General features: G+C 40.2%; 1 protein-coding gene across 1 annotated transcript in view; it reads left to right on the plus strand.

Annotated features, from left to right (window-relative positions):
- Positions 1 to 12,538, plus strand: part of alk (ALK receptor tyrosine kinase) — a gene marked incomplete at both ends in the record, with an annotated part of 582,154 nt that extends 569,616 nt beyond the window's left edge. The window contains 4 exons of the mRNA XM_079262769.1: positions 8,221 to 8,322; positions 8,590 to 8,724; positions 11,305 to 11,395; positions 11,489 to 12,538. Coding sequence (XP_079118895.1) covers positions 8,221 to 8,322; positions 8,590 to 8,724; positions 11,305 to 11,395; positions 11,489 to 12,538 — 1,378 coding nt within the window. The remainder of the gene's footprint in view (positions 1 to 8,220; positions 8,323 to 8,589; positions 8,725 to 11,304; positions 11,396 to 11,488) is intronic.
- Between the last annotated feature and the right edge of the window lie 5,645 nt (positions 12,539 to 18,183).

The raw sequence follows: 18,183 nt of genomic DNA on the forward strand, positions 1-18,183 counted from the left end.
CATTTGTCTTGGCTCATTCAGCCCGCATTCCCTCTGCGTACGCCCCACATTCAGCACATGTTCGGCCCACGATCAGCCCACATTCCCTCTGCGGTCGCCCCATGTTCAGGCCACAATTGCCCCACGTTCAGCCAGCATTCAGCTCGCGCTCAGTCTACGTTCGCCCACGTTCAGCCAGCATTCACCCCTTGTTCAGGCTGCATTCGGCCCGCTTTCAGCCCGCGGTCCCTCTGCGTTCGTCCCACGCTTAGGCCGTATACGCCCCATGTTCGACCCTTGTTCAGGCTGCATTCAGCCCGGGTTCGGCTCACATTTGGCCCACTTGCAGCCTGTGGTCCCTCTGCATTTGCCCCACGTTCGACTTGCGTTCACCTCATGCAGCGCTCAGATAAACTGCAAGAAACCCTGGAGCTGCATCTCTGACTCTCCAGGCTTTGGTCAGCAAGTTTAATCTTAAAGTTCCTGCCAACATTTAGACAAAGACTGGTCAGGAAAAAGCCTCTTTCTGTCAGAAGAAAGTTTGGGTTTGTGGAGTTGCTTTCATGAAGGCATTTAAAGCTTTTCAGGCTGTTTTTCTGGTGACTGGTTAAACATCAAGAGGTTTCAACGAGCCAAGCTCTTTTATTCTTCATCACAATGTTGTACTGATGCTTTCTTGTAATCTACACAGACCTGTCTGTGGCCTTGCAGCATGGTGTTATTTCACGTGAAACAGTTTAAATAAATGCACAAGTCAGCTGAGAGACTCCCAAGGCTTTCATCTGTTGAGAGATTAGTCGTGTCACGGTATTCAGCCGTATCAACGCCACTTTTATTTTATTTTATTTTTTTATTTGTTGGATAGAAAGCCGCATATAAGCAAAGTCCCCGTCAGAGTGATGCTTTGAGAAAGCTGCTGAACAAAATCCCCCGGGAGGGGCACATTAAGAATGCTTGATTTAATTGCCGATGTCAGTTTTTCCAGGTGCCTCGATGCGATTTTGTTGTTATCTTCCAGCTTGGATCCGTGGTGCCGGGACTTGATTATTTCAGAGGGAGGGTAGTTGTTATGCACACAATGCCGCGGGCCCGTTGGCGTTTCATGGCGTGGTCCTACTGCTGTGTGACATTGGACATAGGAGTTCTTTGGAGGTGATCACAGGGGACAGGTGCACCAGCGAGGAACCAGGAGCAGGCTTAATGTCAGTGTTTCATAATCCGATAGGATAGCCACAGGCACTCTTGTGTGGTGTTTTCCGTAGTCTTCCTTTTATCGCACACAAGGGAAAGGCAGGTTGTTTTGTTTCCCACATTTCATGTACAAGAAAACACAGAACTTTACATAAACAGTAAAAGCAAGGTGCGAAAAAAGATTTAAGAGTTAAAACAAACTAAAGAATTAATATAAATATAGTAACTTCAAATAAAGAGATACGAACAGCACAGTGAGTCAGATATAAAACTGTCTGCTGATTCTTCTGCAGCAAAAACAGGCTGGATGGACTTCTTGAAATGATCAGATTTATTAAAGATTTACTATCGAGCTTGTACAAGGTGTACTTTTATCTGGTTCAAATTTCTCCCAGAAGTGGGTCAATTCTTAACAATGAAGGTGCATTTAGTCAGTAATTATGATTATTCATGACTGCAGATTGATTGGCTGAACTGTTGTCCCAGGTGCCGTCCATTGTTGGTGGTCAGTCTTTGATCACATCTTGTAGATATACTTGTCTAGTATTAGGTAGTAGACGGTAGTAGTAGAATAGTAGAATTCCCTCCCTTGCTTACTTGGCAACAGCATCCTCAAGACTTTCTCTTCTCCCCATTCCAAGCCTTAATGTCTGGAACACACTGGGGATGCACCGATCCACTTTTTAGTTCCGATCCCGATGTCTGAAATTTGAATATCTGGCGATACCGATCTTTGCTGATACCAAATGTGTTTATGTGAACATTATTGTGACTATGGTTATTATTGCTGTTATAACTGTGTAAGATTTCATCAGGTTGTAATAAACGACCCATCCTTTCTGAAGTTACCTCACCAATACAAATATAATAACATGACAGATCTAACAATTTCAACAAGTTTTACTTTGATTTGGCACATTTTACCTAAATACAACTATAAATGTGTGATTTTGAAACAAAGATTCAGCTTTAAGTGTAACAAAAAATGTCATATTTTAACATTCAAGGCGTTTATTTCTTTTAAAACATGTCTGAAGCATGTCATCAAACACATCTGCGCTGGCTTGACCAGTGTGGTATTGGGTATCGGGTATTGGTTGTGGTATTGGTACACTTTTATTAATACCAAGTACGAGTACACGCTTGGTATTGAGCCGATACAGATACTGATGTCGGTATCGGTGTATCTCTAGAACACACCTGTCTACTTCCATCTTAACTGCTTAAGTAAAGTCAAGTTTATTTGTGCCGCACATTTCATGTACAAGACAGCCCGCGTGGTTTACATAAAAACATTAAAGTATTACAGCAGAGAGCTTTAAAAACAAGCAAAATATTTAAAAGTAAAAGATTAAATTAAAAGAAGGGAAATGCTTCAAATGAAAGTTAGTGTTGGGAATTAACAGTTACTTTGATAAGACAGGAACGTGGCTCTGTCCTCTCTTAATGCAGTTATATCTGGAGCAGTGTGCTGGTTCCTGACTCCTGCATATGCCTGTGTCTTATCGATCTAAAGCAGCCTGGCATTCCTATGTCATCAGCCATCGTACCACTTTTTACAGTTCATAAGTTTACATTCGTAACATTTTCAATGTATTACTAAGTCTTTTAACATAGGCCCCCGCGACCTGACCCTGGTAGAAGATAAATGCAGTAGAAGATAAATGGATGGATATTACTAAATCTTTTCACATAGGCTCTAGCAGAAATTTGTGGCGCCTATACAAAACCGTCCGAACAATACGTACATAGTAACAAAGCTGAACAGAAGCTGATTTGACTGAGGCTTAAACTTAAACCCTTTTTAAGACCAGACTCCAATGGTGAGGCAATTACAAAGAGCTGAGTGTCATCAGCATAATCATAGTAAGACATTTTGTTTGTTTCCATGAGCTGGTCCAATGGGAGCATCTCGATGCTGAACGGGATGCGCAAGATGGGGAACTCCTCGTGCCATCTTTGAGTAAATCTGTCATTATTAATATTAGTTAGGAATCAAACCCAATCAGTTCTGCACTCAACTTTCCCATCTATCTAACAGGACGCCATCGTCCAATGTGTGAAAAGAGGCAAAAAGATCAAACAGAGCCAAAGCCATTCTTCAGTTTAGATGGATGTCATTGTAGACTTTGAGGGCAGTTTCAGTGCGTTGATGAGGTTGAGATTAGGTGTAATTAAGTAGGATTAGATTACATTTCAGGGTTCTCAATTCTATTATTAAACTATTATCAGGATTTTAATACATCATTTATCCCCACTGAGTTTTTTCTAACTCCATACTACTTTATACTCCATTCAGTATCCATTAATTCAACTAACTAAACAAATTTTTCTTCACTATTTAAATGAAGATATATGTAGATAAATGCAGTATAATAGTCATATTATTGTTTTTCACAGTTTGATTAATGTAATTTTAAATCCCTGTCAGGAATAGATAATTGTTTTTGATAAATTAATCCTCTGAACTGAGAGGGGTCGAACTTTTTTTATCACATATCACAATGTATTTTTCATATATCCTTAACATTTTTCCATCGTATCTTCGTGAAAAATGTGTCGGTAATAGATAATAACAACCAACACCTTTTTTCCCCTCCATTCTGTCACGTGTTGTATTACTGTTGTATTTTATTTTGGCTTTTAAACAACTTCCATTAAGTCTTGTCCTGGCCGTATTTGTTGTCATGTTCTTAAAAGCCAAATATTTCCAAACGCTAGCCTTTCGAGTCATTAGTAGATCTCACGCTGGGCAACAGTGGCTGCTATGCTAGCTGCTAGCTTACTAGCTGCTAGCTTACTAGCTGCTAGCCTCTCTGCTACGTCTCCTTAAAGTGGAACGCGACTTTTCTTTTCCTGCCACACTTTACAGCTGCACTTTTTGTCATTTAATTACAATGAAAAACAATTTTTTTAATATTTACTTAATCAAATTGGCTATTGTAGAGTTGCTAATAAACTTTCCAGAATTTTTCATCAGTTGTTGGTTTAAGGGTTAGCCTTTAGTTTATTGAACTTTCCAAATTGCTCTTTTTTTTTTTTCTTTCTTTTTTTTTTTTTTAGCATTGGTGTTGTCACTAAAGTTTTCAGGGTTTGTGGGAAACTATGAGACAGAAGAGAGGTGTTGACTGTGTCTCCACTACTATAAACATCTGGACAAACAGTTGAGAGGAAGAAGAAAGTTGCGATATACTTATATTATCAGTAGGTTTATAGCCTGACTTTAGGTTGCATATATTACTGTCGGCCTGCTATGCAGCTGCACAACAAAGGCAGAACAAAAACATTCAGACAAATATCAGGCTCTCTCATTGTGTCCTTGTCGGGATGCTTTTATCTTCCTCTCCGTTCAGCATCGTCATCTCCGCCTTTGTCTCTTCCCGTTAGCCCCCCTTTCTAATCCTCTATGTGTCTATCCTCCAGCTTTCCTCAAACAAAAACATGCTTGTTTAAAAATGTTACGGTTTTCTAAGACTGGATTTAAGTCTACTTAATCTGCAGCTTTTCAGTCTATGTTTGTGGTAATGGCTGTAGTAATAAATATATCCATAAATGCAGTGATTAAACACAAAGCTCCCTGCACCAATAGGGGGATTTTCAGTCTTACATGTTACATTTCATCATTTCTTCATCTTTTTTTTTCTAAATTCAGTATTCCCTGGTCGATAACAGACCGAGCAGCAGCGCAGCACATGCTCTAATTAAGTTGTTTTTATCAGTTTGGACAGTTTTTAAGCCATTGTGGCATTTTTTTCTTTGCAAATTCACTCTGAATAAAATGACACAGAGTGGAGAATCCACTACGTGGCCTCTGCTGCGGCTTTTTGATCTAATTGCATCTGTTTTATGGAGGCCAGACCACTTCCTTTGCGATCTGCTTTTATTAGGATGGACAGGGAAATTAGAGGGATGCTAAGGAACAGGAGGACAAGATGGTAGCAGCATCCAATCCTGTGATTGTATGCCAAGAAATGATGGTGTTAACCAATTTCCATCACTGACTGGATGGTTTGATTATAAGTGATAGATAAAGGCGAGTAACAGCGAGGCTGCCCCTGCAGGAGCTCTCAGATAATCTGTCAAGCAAACAGACTCTGCTAGGGATTGTTTTTCTGCTTCAATGATCATGTGTAATTTTCCTCAAGGGTAACCTCCACTGCCAATAGTTTGCTAAGTATATATTTCCTTTTTAACTATATTATCTGACTGGTTATCATTTATGTTAATCTCACTGCTGCAGCTCAGAGTTGAAGTAAATGATATTTACCTTGAGTTCATACTGTGGAAACTGCAGTAGACTTATTTACCTAATGCTCCCACTTGAATTAGTAATTTAATAAGCTGAATTATACGAACAATCAAACTCTACTGGTTTGAAATTTGTATTTTTTTTTTTTTCCTGTTTAATTTCCGAGGTTGTGTCTCAGCTGCAGAGTCGGAGTGCTGCATGAATACTGCACGTCTTATTAAACCTCTCGGTACAAGTTCTGTCTAATGTTTGGATTTAAATGTCACTTTCAAGACATTCAGTTCTCATTCCTGCCTCTAGTGAGTAACAGCACAGCTTGAAATTTCTCCTTGAAAAGACGAGACGTTCCTGCAGCTCGAGCATACGTGACTTTGAAAGAGAAGCTTCATTATTTCCTTATCCAAGCTGCGTTTGTCTGTTTTTATGCTCTGTTGCCCTGTTTTAGATGTACACCTTCTTTTTGTCTCTGAGGGAGCATCAGCCGAGCTCTTGTCTTCATGTAACATCACATTAACACAATTACAAGTTTGCAGTTGCTGCTTGGAGTGGGGGTGTCCCTGAAATCTCTCTGGACTCATCCATTCAGCTCATGGTCCTCTTTATTATCTGGCTCTTTGCAGTGTTTCGGGGACAAATTGACATTTTTGATGACAAAATTTAATGCAGACCAGATTTTTTCACCTGCATAATTCAAAGAAAGGAAGCAAACATCTGTGGTGCCACTGAACTGATGTGAAAATGAAACTAAACTGATTCAGTTGAAAGGTTAAAATATCAGTAGCTAATAAAAAGAAAAAAAAATCTGGTCCATTTTAATGTCTTAAAATAAGTTCACATGAAAAACAACATGGCTTGTTCCACTATTAGATCATTTTTGACCTGAAATTTAACTGTTTTAAATGTTTGACATGCATGTGTTACAAACTACAAAAAGAAAAAGGAAATCTTTTCATCCGTCCTGTGTCTACAGTTTGGTAAATACACATGCATACTTAGTCTGACATGCACAGATAAAATAACATTTGCAGAGTTTTTCTGATGCTTTTTCATGCATGCTGCAAAAACTGTGTGTGTTGGAGGGAAGCTGGACTTTACTGGATATTAGGTTTTATAGTTATTTAAACGTAGATACCATTTGGTGTTGGACTGTGAATCATTGAAAAGCCTGATTTGTCATCTTTAAACAAAGTTTAACATGTAAGGATGGTGCTTATAATAATAAGCAACACGCTCAAATCTGTGCTGAAAGCCTCTGCAAGATGCGGCATTTTCTTGTTTAGAGTTACTTGATGGATCGGAGGATTGTACTCTCCTGTTGTCAGGGAAAAAACTCCTTATGCACTTTCCACCGTTAGAAGCCTCAGTGGTGTGTGGAAGATCCGTACGCAGCCTCAACAGCATGGCTCCTCCTCTTCATGCTGGTCACCAGTCTGCTCACACTTAGCTGTGGGAAGGCATCCCATTCGTTGAAGATGGACCAGTGTTGTATTGGTCGCTGCCGTGTACAAGATGATCTCACAAGTTTCTACTTGGGTCATTTGATCCTCTGTATTCTGGGTTGTGTAGTTGTGTTTCCATCAGTCATAAAAATGTACAAAACCTGAATATCAAAATAACAAACTGGTAAAGAAAACACCAACATTTAAACAAAAAAAATAAAAAGCTCTCAAATATCTCTGAAAGGTTTTTACGCTCTCGTGAGACTTTTTTTTCCAGATATGTTGACATAGACGTAAATCACAAAAGTGTAATAAGAACACTTTTTTTTTTTTGCATTTACATGTCACTGATGTTATATGAGGGGTCATGTGACCAGTTCATTCCAAGTGAAGATGGCACGTATTTTGTGTAGAAAACCGCACGATGCGCAATAAATACGCATAAATCGAACAGTTGTACAGGTGCATTCAATAGTTCAGAAAAGGTTTAATTAGTATTTTCAAGAACGTATGAATAAACAATGCTGCAGTTTTTTAAATTCAGTATTTTACCTCTACAGACATATGCAATGATGCTTTTTTCTGTTTATTAGTGATATTTTTAATTTAATTTATTTTAACGTATTCTATAGAGAATAATACTAAATCATAATTATATGATGCAAATATTGTTGTATCATGTTCTTTTCCTGTTTATGACTAAAGAGAACTTGTGTAATTACAATGTATGCATTTAGCTTCAGTGAGTGGTAACATATTGAATCACTCTGTAACATCCAGTGAAGTGGTTTATTTACAAATATATAATCCTGATTCATGAACATGCAAGAATAAAGATGTAAAACGTTGTTTATCATAGTGACCGCTGTATATGAAAGGGTTAAATTAATTTTGGTAGGTTCTTGTGCGTTTTTAATACATTCTGACAAAAAGCTGAACTTTTTGTGAGTCTTGTGTATTCACGTCAGCTGCTTCTGTCCTCTTCTGTCCCACAGCGAGGACAGCTGCTGACCTCGGTCAAAACCAGCAGTCAGATAGAGGAATGATCTGATGTGTGTTCCAGCAACACAAAGCACAACAGCAGCATTAGAAATGGCTCAGATGGAGCTCAGCCTGGTGAAAAATCCCCCCCTGCCCCTCTGCCAGATAACGACTTACGGGGTGACTCACTTCCTGTTAGGAAGCTGAAAATGCGATTGGATCAGAGAAATGATACGGCCGCTGACAGATCCTGAATCAATGGCTGAATCTAAACCGTTGTTTACAGATCAGCATGGTTTCCATAGTGATGCTGCTTATTATATGTTCAGAGTTTACAGTAAATGAAAAACCTGAAGTGTGTTTAATTGTGTGTGTGTGCAGGGCGAGCTATTACAGGAAGGGCGGGCGCGCCATGTTGCCGGTGAAGTGGATGCCACCTGAGGCCTTCATGGAGGGCATCTTCACATCTAAAACAGACACATGGTGAGAATCCTTCACGTTTCCCTCAGACTGATCTCTGAGGACCAAGTTTACCGTCTCACTCCGACTTGTCTGAGTTTCCACCTTCCCAAGTCCTTCAGCCTGTTTGATCCCATTTCTTTTAACTCTGAGTCATGTCATGTCTGGGCCTCGTCCTCTGCTTTCACTTTTCATCGGAGATTTAATTTATGACTTAATTTGTTCCCAGTCTCACCCATTTTCTGTCCTACCTCCTAACTAATCTGTCTTCATCCTCTCTCGTCTGAAAAGGTCGTTCGGGGTGCTGCTGTGGGAGATCTTTTCACTGGGCTACATGCCGTATCCAAGTCGCAGTAACCAGGAAGTGTTGGAGTTTGTAACCAATGGTGGAAGAATGGATCCACCTAAAAACTGCCCCGGGCCAGTGTAAGTAACACGGGTACTGATGCATAAATACACACATACATAATGAATTCATACACCCATAAATACAGTGGGGATCGAAAGTTTGGGCACCCCTGGTCAAAATTTATTTTAATGTTTAAAAAAAAAGGCGCCAACAAAAGATGGAAAATCTCCAAAAGGCATCAAATTACAGATTAGACATTCTTCTAACATGTCAAAAAAAAAAGTTAGATCTTATTTCCATCATTTAACCTTTAAAAATGACAAAACACATAAAATGGCATTGGCAAAAGTTTGGGCACCATGCAGAGTTAGTACCTTGTACGCCCCCCTTTGGCAATTATGACAGCTTGTAAATGCTTTTTATAGCCAGCCAATAGTCTTTCGAATCTTGTTTGAGGTATCTTCACCCATTCTTCCTTGCAAAAGTCTTCCAGATCTTTCAGATTCTGGACCATCTGTGACGGACTGCTCTTTTAAGGTCTATCCATAGACTTTCAATTATGTTGAGGTCAGGAGATTGTGAAGGCCATGGCAAAACCTTCAGTGCATGCCTCTTGATGTAATCCACCCTGGATTTTGAGGTGTTTTTAGGATCATTATCCATTTGTAGAAGCCATCCTCTCTTTAACTGCAGCTTTTTCACAGATGGCATTAGGTTAGCATCCAAAATTTGCTCAAATCCCATTGAATCCATTTTTCCTTCTAGTCGTGACGTGTTCCCTGTGCCACTGGCTGCAATACAACAATACTGATGACTCTTCCATGAAGGCCATGTTTGTACATGTACCTCTTGATAGTGGAAAAGTGCACCACGATTCCAGTATCAGCCTATTCTGTCAGATATTTTTCTTGGTCTTCCAGATTTTGCTTTAACTTCCACTGTCCCCAATGACCGCCATTTCTTGATTACATTCTGAACAGAGGATATTAGCATCTGAAAACACTTTGCTATTTTCTTACATCCTTGTCCTGCTTTGTGAGAATCAACTATTTTCAGTTTCAGTCTTCTTGACAGCTGCTTAGAGGAACCCATGGTGCCGATTGTTGAGGCAAAGTCAGATGAGTCTGAGCATTTAAAACCTTTGAGATTGACATCACCTGGTTTTTCCAGACAATAATTGCAAACAATCCAGGACACTGTCAGGTGCTCAGCTGTCCAAATGTGGGAGTACAAGGTACTAACTCTGCAGGTGCCCAAACTTTTACAGGCACCATTTTTTTGTTTTCTATTATTTTGAAAGTTTAAATGATGGAAAAAGGATCAAACGTTTTTTGACGTTTGAAGAATGTCTAATCTATAATTTGATGCCTTTTGGAGATTTTCCATCTTTTGTTGGCTCCTTTTTTTTTTTTATAACATTAAATTAAATTTTTACCAGGGGTGCCAAAACTTTCGAATCCCACTGTACATGCAAATATAAATAGACAATCATTCTATAAAAACTAGCTGCGGGACTTTGACACATTTATTATGATTAATTAATTACAGAAACATAAAATAAAATAAATAACATTTAATCGCGGAACCTTTAGCGGTTTCCTGGTACACGATTACGCTGATGTACACACTACTACCGCTACTAACTTAACGCTATATAGATACAGTTCTATCTGACCCTTCAGTGAGTTTATTTAAAAACAAAAGGCGCATAAACAAGTAGTGCGTCTTTTTCTGGTGGCATCAGGACTTTTGGTGAGAAACAATAAAAGAACGTTTAGTTTTCTCTGTTAGCTGCAGCTGCGTAGCCCCCCCATATTGTAGACTCTGAACTAGAGAATAACTGGAGCTGCTAAAGTATTTGAAATAACACTTTAACTTTGGGTCTATTTCTTGATACTTTACTAAGACATTTTTTAAACATCCTATACTATGACATTTTATGACACATACTATACTATGTGGTGACATGTCATGACAATTTTTTACACATACCTATGACATTTTCTGATCAAGCTACCACTTTATTTGTGGACTGATAAGTTTGTTCCTCTGCCTCGCCTCTTTAATTTCTCTAAAGGAGTGCCACAGGGTTCAATATTAAACACCTACTTTATTTTCTTTTTATATTGATAATCTGTTACTGATCTTCATTAGTTGGCTTTAATTTGTACACACTGCTTTGGTCTCAGTTCAGTCTTGACTGCTGGCACTAAAATGGGTTTTATCTGCATTTAAAACAGAAACACTAAACTAAATGCACTACCAAATTCAAAATACACAAATAATACAACACTTTGTACTAAAACTGTGTGGGTAAATGTTCTGCTTGGCCATGTCGCCGAGATCTCAATCTGATTTGATCTGGTTATGTCCAGGCTTAATAAAATACACATTTATTGGTTAAGTTCTCTGTGTGGTGAAGCCAAAACCACACCTACCTTAAAGCTATTACTAATACACTCTTCTGTAATCTTCTTCCGCTATTAAATAATCCGTCAAACTAGCAGGAAGTTCTACGTGAAACAAAATGGCTTATTAAGATTATTTAGTCACAGCAGATTTATCAGGGATTTGTTGAATAATATGAAACTTAGAAAATACTTAATTACTCCCCTAAAAAACTGCTTGTGTTTCCACCTATTTGTAAACATCTTTAGGTACCGTATCATGACTCAGTGTTGGCAGCACCAGCCTGAAGACCGGCCCAACTTCTCAACCATCCTGGAAAGAATTGATTACTGCTTACAGGTAACTGATAATCTGACTGTATACCTGAACCCGATGCTTGTCAACCTGCTCAGAGCTGGATTGTGTTGAGTCCCTGACTGAACTGTGTTTTAGGACCCTGATGTGGTGAACATGCCCCTGCCTGTCGAGTACGGACCTGTTCCTGAAGAGGAGGAGCGTGCACCAGCGCGCACCGATGACCCCTCAACTTCAGCTGTGTTGGTCAACGCCCAGGTACCTGATGGGGAAGCTCCCCAGCTGCCCCCCTCCTATCCTACAGAGGACAGAAGAGGAGGGGAGCACACGGTCACGAGCACAGCAGCCGAGGCCAAAGCACAGATGTCCGCTCAGCCCCCGCCATGCCTCCACCAGCACCAGCCTCACATGCAGACCTCTGTTGCCCCGGCAACCGCAAACACCTCCACTGCCCCGTCCACGCTCACTGCCAAGGGACCGCATGCCGCCGCCCAGCCGAGCTCCGAGGGGGGCCACATCAACCTGGCTTTCGCACAGGGCCACCCACAGGAGAAGGAAGCCCACGGTGGGAAGAGCACCAGTCTCTGGAACCCCACCTACGGATCCTGGTTTCTGCAGCAGCAGCAGAGGAAGCAGCAGCAGCAGCAGAGGCAGGGAGGGGTAGGAGGAGCAGGAGGGAGCGGTGGCAGGGTGCCGGGGGAGGGCCAGGAGCACGTGGGCCGGACGGTGGCGGAGGTGCTGGGTCTCCAGCACCAGCATAAGCAGTTCCAGCTTCAGCAGCAACACCAACTGCAGCTGCTGCATCATCAGCAGCAGGGGCTCTGCAGGCCGCTCCTACCTCCACCCCCCCCTCCTGCTGCCCAGTCACCCCTGCTTTTGGATTCAGCCGCCTTGCCCCCCGTTCCGCTCTACAGACTCAGACGGTTCCCCTGTGGGAACATTGGCTACGGCTACCAGGAGCAAAGCCTGCCGATGGAGCCCACCCACGGCAACGCCAACCCCCCTCCACCCCAGCAGGGCACCTCAGTGCCCTCCTCATCAGCCCACCAGAGGGGGGCCGCTGTCCCTCCAATGTCTCTGGGACGGTCGGGTATACCAGAGGACAGCCGCCCACTGTTAGTTACCATGGGGACGGTGCAGGACCCCCGGCTGCCCCGCATGGAGGGCCACAACGCCACCGTGCTTTAGCCTGTACAGCAAGGAACAGAGAGCACTTTCCACCCCTCCCCCCCATCTTCTGGCGGAGAACATTAGAGGTGTGTTTATATCCATCAGATGCTAAAGCACATCACGAAGGTCTAAATACATCGGAAACTGTCGTTTTAAGAGTTTAAAAGATATTTTTTAAGTGCTGGAAAGCTGAGGAACGAACTGACGGCGACTTTCCTGCTTCTCATCCGACCGAACTAACCGTCATCGATGGTCGCCGTCCTTTAGAGGGAGCACAGCATTGTAAATAACTTGTACGAAACTATTTTTCAAGAATATCACAAAAATTGCTGGATTACCAGCCATATTAAAGAAAAGAGGAAAAAAAACGGGGGAAAAACATTTGCTGTTTGCTTGCCTGCTTGGTTATTTATTCATATTTTTATTTATTATTTGGAAGTGGCTGTATAAGTTATTAAAGAACACGCCTCTTCAAATCCAAGCAAATTCATTTTACATCATTTGATTTACACTTAAAATTTTTATACACACACACACGTATATATACATACGGGATATATTTTTAATAATGCCTAGCAAAAACAAAAAGGTAACTTGGGTTACAGGAGCATCAATCAACAAAAGATGAGTTTTAAAGCGAGCTTGTCACCGTTTTCCATGTTTTGAAATCAATGTTCTTTCAAATTGCTTTTGTCTAGAACTCCTGAAAAGCATTTTTTAGTGTTTTTCTTTATTTTTTGGCTAATAAACGACACCATGACCTTTACTTTTTATTCTTTTTTTCGCCATTTTGCCTGGATTTACAAATAGTTGATATTCCCAAATTACACTTGGTTATCTATCTCATCGTGCTCTACTGTCTCAAATGAGCATATTTTATCTTTTCTATTACAGGGTGGGTGGTATCTGTGGAATACAAATGTGTGGGGGGAAAAAAAACTGCTTTTGCATCATGCGAATGAAACCCCGACCAGTCCGACTCTCATCAAGCACATTGTGTTGACATACGTCTGTGTTTAAAGTCCACTTTTCTTAAAAATCTATCAAATGTTGATATGGAGATGAAAGTGGGTATTTTTTATGCTTTTGCTTGGCTGTATTTGGCGAACCATTTAGTCCATCTGCTGTAAAGAGACGAGCTGTATCATGATGCTCAGTGGTAAAGAAAAGTGCATTCCTGTGAGCAAAGAATGGGCAAGTTGATTATTTGTGAATGAAAACTGTTTTGCTTTGTCTCCAGTGCCTGTGTTGAACCACATTGACTCCGTTTCTCTTCACAGCTCATATCTGTTGTTTGATGGAAAAAGACCAGCCGCACCTGTAAATGTTGTAATTATAAAGTATTGTACAATGGCTCTGGTGAAAGCTGTACATTGCCCTTCAGAAGACATTAGCCAAAATGAATAAATTACTATAAAATGGCTGCAATTGTCTGTGTTCTTGCAGGTTGGGACAAAACAGTTGAGATGATTAGAGACGATGGAGTAGAACTGCAACAGCACAGCAACAAATAAATCCACACGTCTCCTCGTCTGCGATTTTAATGGCTACGACTGTTTAAATGCTTGGCAACAGAAATAAGTAGTCTGAATATCCACCCTATTCCATAACCTCTCATTCACTACACTATATAACACACTGCAAAGGTCACTCATTCTGTTGGCGATTCGGACAGAAAAAAAATGTTTTGCAGCTAGCATAATGTGATATCATACAACAGCTGCTACATGTCTTTCTTTTCAAATAGCACGTATTTTAAACACACCATTTCCTCCTATACACACTTCTACAAAGGTTAAAAATGCTTATTTCTAACAGAATTCATCCAACTAAAACTAACAAAGACTAAAACAGAAATTACCGTTTGCGTCTCAGATGTGGCAGCAGTGTGACGGTTCAGCAGGACCCTGGACTTCTGCAGGATTACGGCAGAGCTGGAAATGAAGGAACATAAAGGGCAGGAAGAGTCCCAGTGTCCCTGGACATTCATGAGAAAAATCAAACAGTGCTTATAAAGATGCTGGACGTGTTCATACTGACATTCAGTCTGACCTTAGTTCCAAGAAGCAGCGTTGAAATTCAAGAATGCTGTTCCAACATAGCATATTGTGTTGCAAAATGTCATAGTATGTGTCACAACATAGTATAGAATGTGTCAACAATGTCATAGTATGGTATGTGTCACCACATAAAATAGTTTGTGTCAAAAAATGGGATAGTAAAGTATGTGTCACAACATAGTATAGAATATGTCGAAAAATATCATAGTATAGTATGTGTTACGACATAGCAAAATATGTGTCACAACATTGCATATCAAATGTCAGAGCATGGTATGTGTCACCACATTGTATAGTATGTGTCAAAAAATGTCATTGTATAGCAAGTGTCACAACATAGCATATTGTGTCGCAAAATGTGATAGTATGTGTCACAACATAGTATAGAATGTGTCAACAATGTCATAGTATGGTATGTGTCACCACATAAAATAGTTTGTGTCAAAAAATGGGATAGTAAAGTATGTGTCACAACATAGTATAAAATGTGTCGAAAAATATCATAGCTTAGTACAATGTGTGTCACAACATATATTATGCGTCACAACCTAGTATAGTATGTGGAGAAAAATGTTATAATATAGAATGTGTTACAACATAGCATAGTATTTGTCACGACACAGCATAGTATGTGTTAAAAAATGTTATAGTATAGTATGTGTTACGACAGTATAGTATGTGTCAAAAATTTCAAAGTATGGTATTTGTCACCGAATACTGTAGAATGTGTCCAAAAATGTTTTAGTATCTTTTACGACAGCATAGTATGTGTCGAGAATGTCATTGTATAGTATGTGTCACGACATAGTATAGAATGTGTTAAAAAATGTAATGTATAGTATGTGTTACGACATAGCATAGTATGTGTCACGACATTGCATAGTATGTGTCAAAAAATGTCACAGTATAGTATTTGTCACAACATAGTGTAGAATGTGTCAAAAATGTCATAGTATTCTATCTGTCACCACATAAAATAGTTTGTGTCAAAAAAATGGGATAGTAAAGTATGTGTCACAACATAGTATAGAATGTGTCGAAAAATATCATAGCTTAGTACAGTATGTGTCACAACGTTTTATATTATGTGTCACGACATAGCATATCAAATGTCAGAGCATGGTATGTGTCACCACATTGTATAGTATTTGTCAAGAAATGTCATTGTATATCAAGTGTTACAACATAGTATGGTATGTGTAAAAAATGTGATAGTATAATATGTGTCGCGACATAGTGTAGTATGTGTCAAAAATGTCATAGTATAGTGTCAGCACATATGATAGTATGTGTCAAAAGAAGTTATAGTATACTATGTGTCACGACATAGAATATGATGTGTCAAAAAATGTCACAGTATAGTATGTCTCACGACATAGTATAGGATGTAGAGAAAAATGTCATAGTATAGTATGTGTTACGACATATCAGTATGTGTCACGACACAGCATAGTATGCGTCAAAAATGTCATAGTATAGTATGTGTCACCACATAGTATAGTATTTGTCACGGCATAACATAACATGGTCAAGAATATCATTCTATATTATGTGTCACCACATAGCATATTGTGTCAAAAAATGTCATATAGTATGTGTCACAACATAGTATAGAATGTGTCGACAAATATCATAGCTTAGTACAGTATATGTCACAACATACACTACTCACAAAAAGTTAGGGATATTTGGCTTTCAGGTGAAATTTATGGAAAATGCAATATGTTCATGCTACAGTGATATAATATCATAAAAGTAAGACATTTAAGTAGAAGGATGCACTACTGATTTCCTCATCTCAAAAAATTCATTCAACACAAGAAGTCCATGAAGATGAAATTAGGCCTGTGCTGTTCATGTAGGGGCACAATCACTGGATTAATGATGTTATTCAGGTAGTATGGGCTTGTCACTGTACCATTCACAAAGTGTAGGGCAGTTCTGTACCAAGTGGACACCCCTGCCCACACTGTAACACCGCCGCCACCAAAAGCTCGCCTGGTGACAACAGTGACTGATGCATAGCGCTCTCCCTGACGTCTCCAACATCGTTGCCGGCCATCATTTCTGCTCAGTGTGAATCGACTTTCATCAGAGAACAGCACTGAGGCCCACTGGTTCCTCATCCAGCGTAAATGCTCCCAGGCCCATGCAAGACGATGATGCCTGTGCCTGGTGGTGTGGTCAGGTACCCGTGCAGGTCGTCTAGCACGCAGACCACGCTGATTTAAACGGTTTCGAATGGTCTGACGTGACACTTGGGTGCCTCTCACCTCTCTTAAACGTGCCTGGAGTTGAGTGGCATCATCATCCGGTTTCTCAGGGCAGTGTTCACAATGTAGTGGTCATCAGCACGGGATGTGGCCAAAGGACGTCCACTTCTAGGCCTTTCTGTGACTCTTCCAGTCTCTCCATATCTCTGTTGCAACCTGCTGATGACACTCTGTGACACTCCAAGCTCAGTGGCCACTTCTGTCTGAGAACGTCCTGTTTGAAGCATCGCAATGGCAAGGGACTGTTGTTCCATTGTTAGGTGTCGTCTTGGTCTCATGATGTCAAAATGTGAACAGCATGATGAGGACAACTGTTTAAACACCAGCTCTAATTGAACCAGGACATTTATTGGTCAATTCAAGGATCACACACCTGCCGTGATTTTTACCGTTAAGCTCCTTGTTAGAGAACAGCAACTTGTGCAAAATTTATTGAAACATTTAACAGTTGGACATGTGCATTTAAAAGCTTAGAGAAGATCACATTAAGTTCACCTGTACAGGTTTGAATGCATTTTAGGCTTGTTGTGAAATTTCACCCAAAAGCCGAATATCCCTAACTTTTTGTGAATAGTGTATATTATGTGTCACGACATAGTATAGAATGTGTCGAAAAATGTCATAGTATAGTATGTGTTACGACTTAGCAAAATATGTGTCACGACATAGCATATCAAATGTCAGAGCATGGTATGTGTCACCACATTGTATAGTATGTGTCAAAAAATGTCATTGTATAGTATGTGTTACGACATAAGATAGTATGTGTCAAAAAATGTGATAGTATGTGTTACGACATAATATAGTATGTGTCAAAAAAAGTTATAGTATATTTACAAAACATCGTTTTGTAAATATACAAATGTTCACAAGAAAAAGAAACAATACTCATGACCTGGACAGGGCATCGGCGAAGACATTTTCTGAACCTTTTTTGTGTCGAATGTCGAGATGGTAGTTTTGTATTAACAAAGCCCACCGCATAAGACGCTGGTTACGCTTATACATCCGGGATAAGAAAACAATAGGATTGTGATTAGTGTATACAACAATTGGCGAAGGGCTTGACCCGAAGTACACTTCAAAGTGCTGCAAAGCCAGCAGTAAGGCTAAGGTTTCCTGTTCAATGGTTGAGTATTTGAGTTGATGTCTGTTAAACTTCCTTGAGAAGTAACAGACAGGATGTTGCACACCTTGAGCGTTTTCTTGCAATAAAACCGCCCCAGCTCCCACAGCGCTTGCATCGATTTCAAGAGTAAAAGGACGGGATAGGTCTGGAGCCGCCAGTACAGGCGCATGACACAAAAGTGCTTTGGTGACAGCAAATGCT

The sequence above is a fragment of the Telmatherina bonti genome (assembly GCF_933228915.1).
Source record: "Telmatherina bonti genome assembly, chromosome: 22".
NCBI classification, from domain to species: Eukaryota; Metazoa; Chordata; class Actinopteri; order Atheriniformes; family Telmatherinidae; genus Telmatherina; species Telmatherina bonti.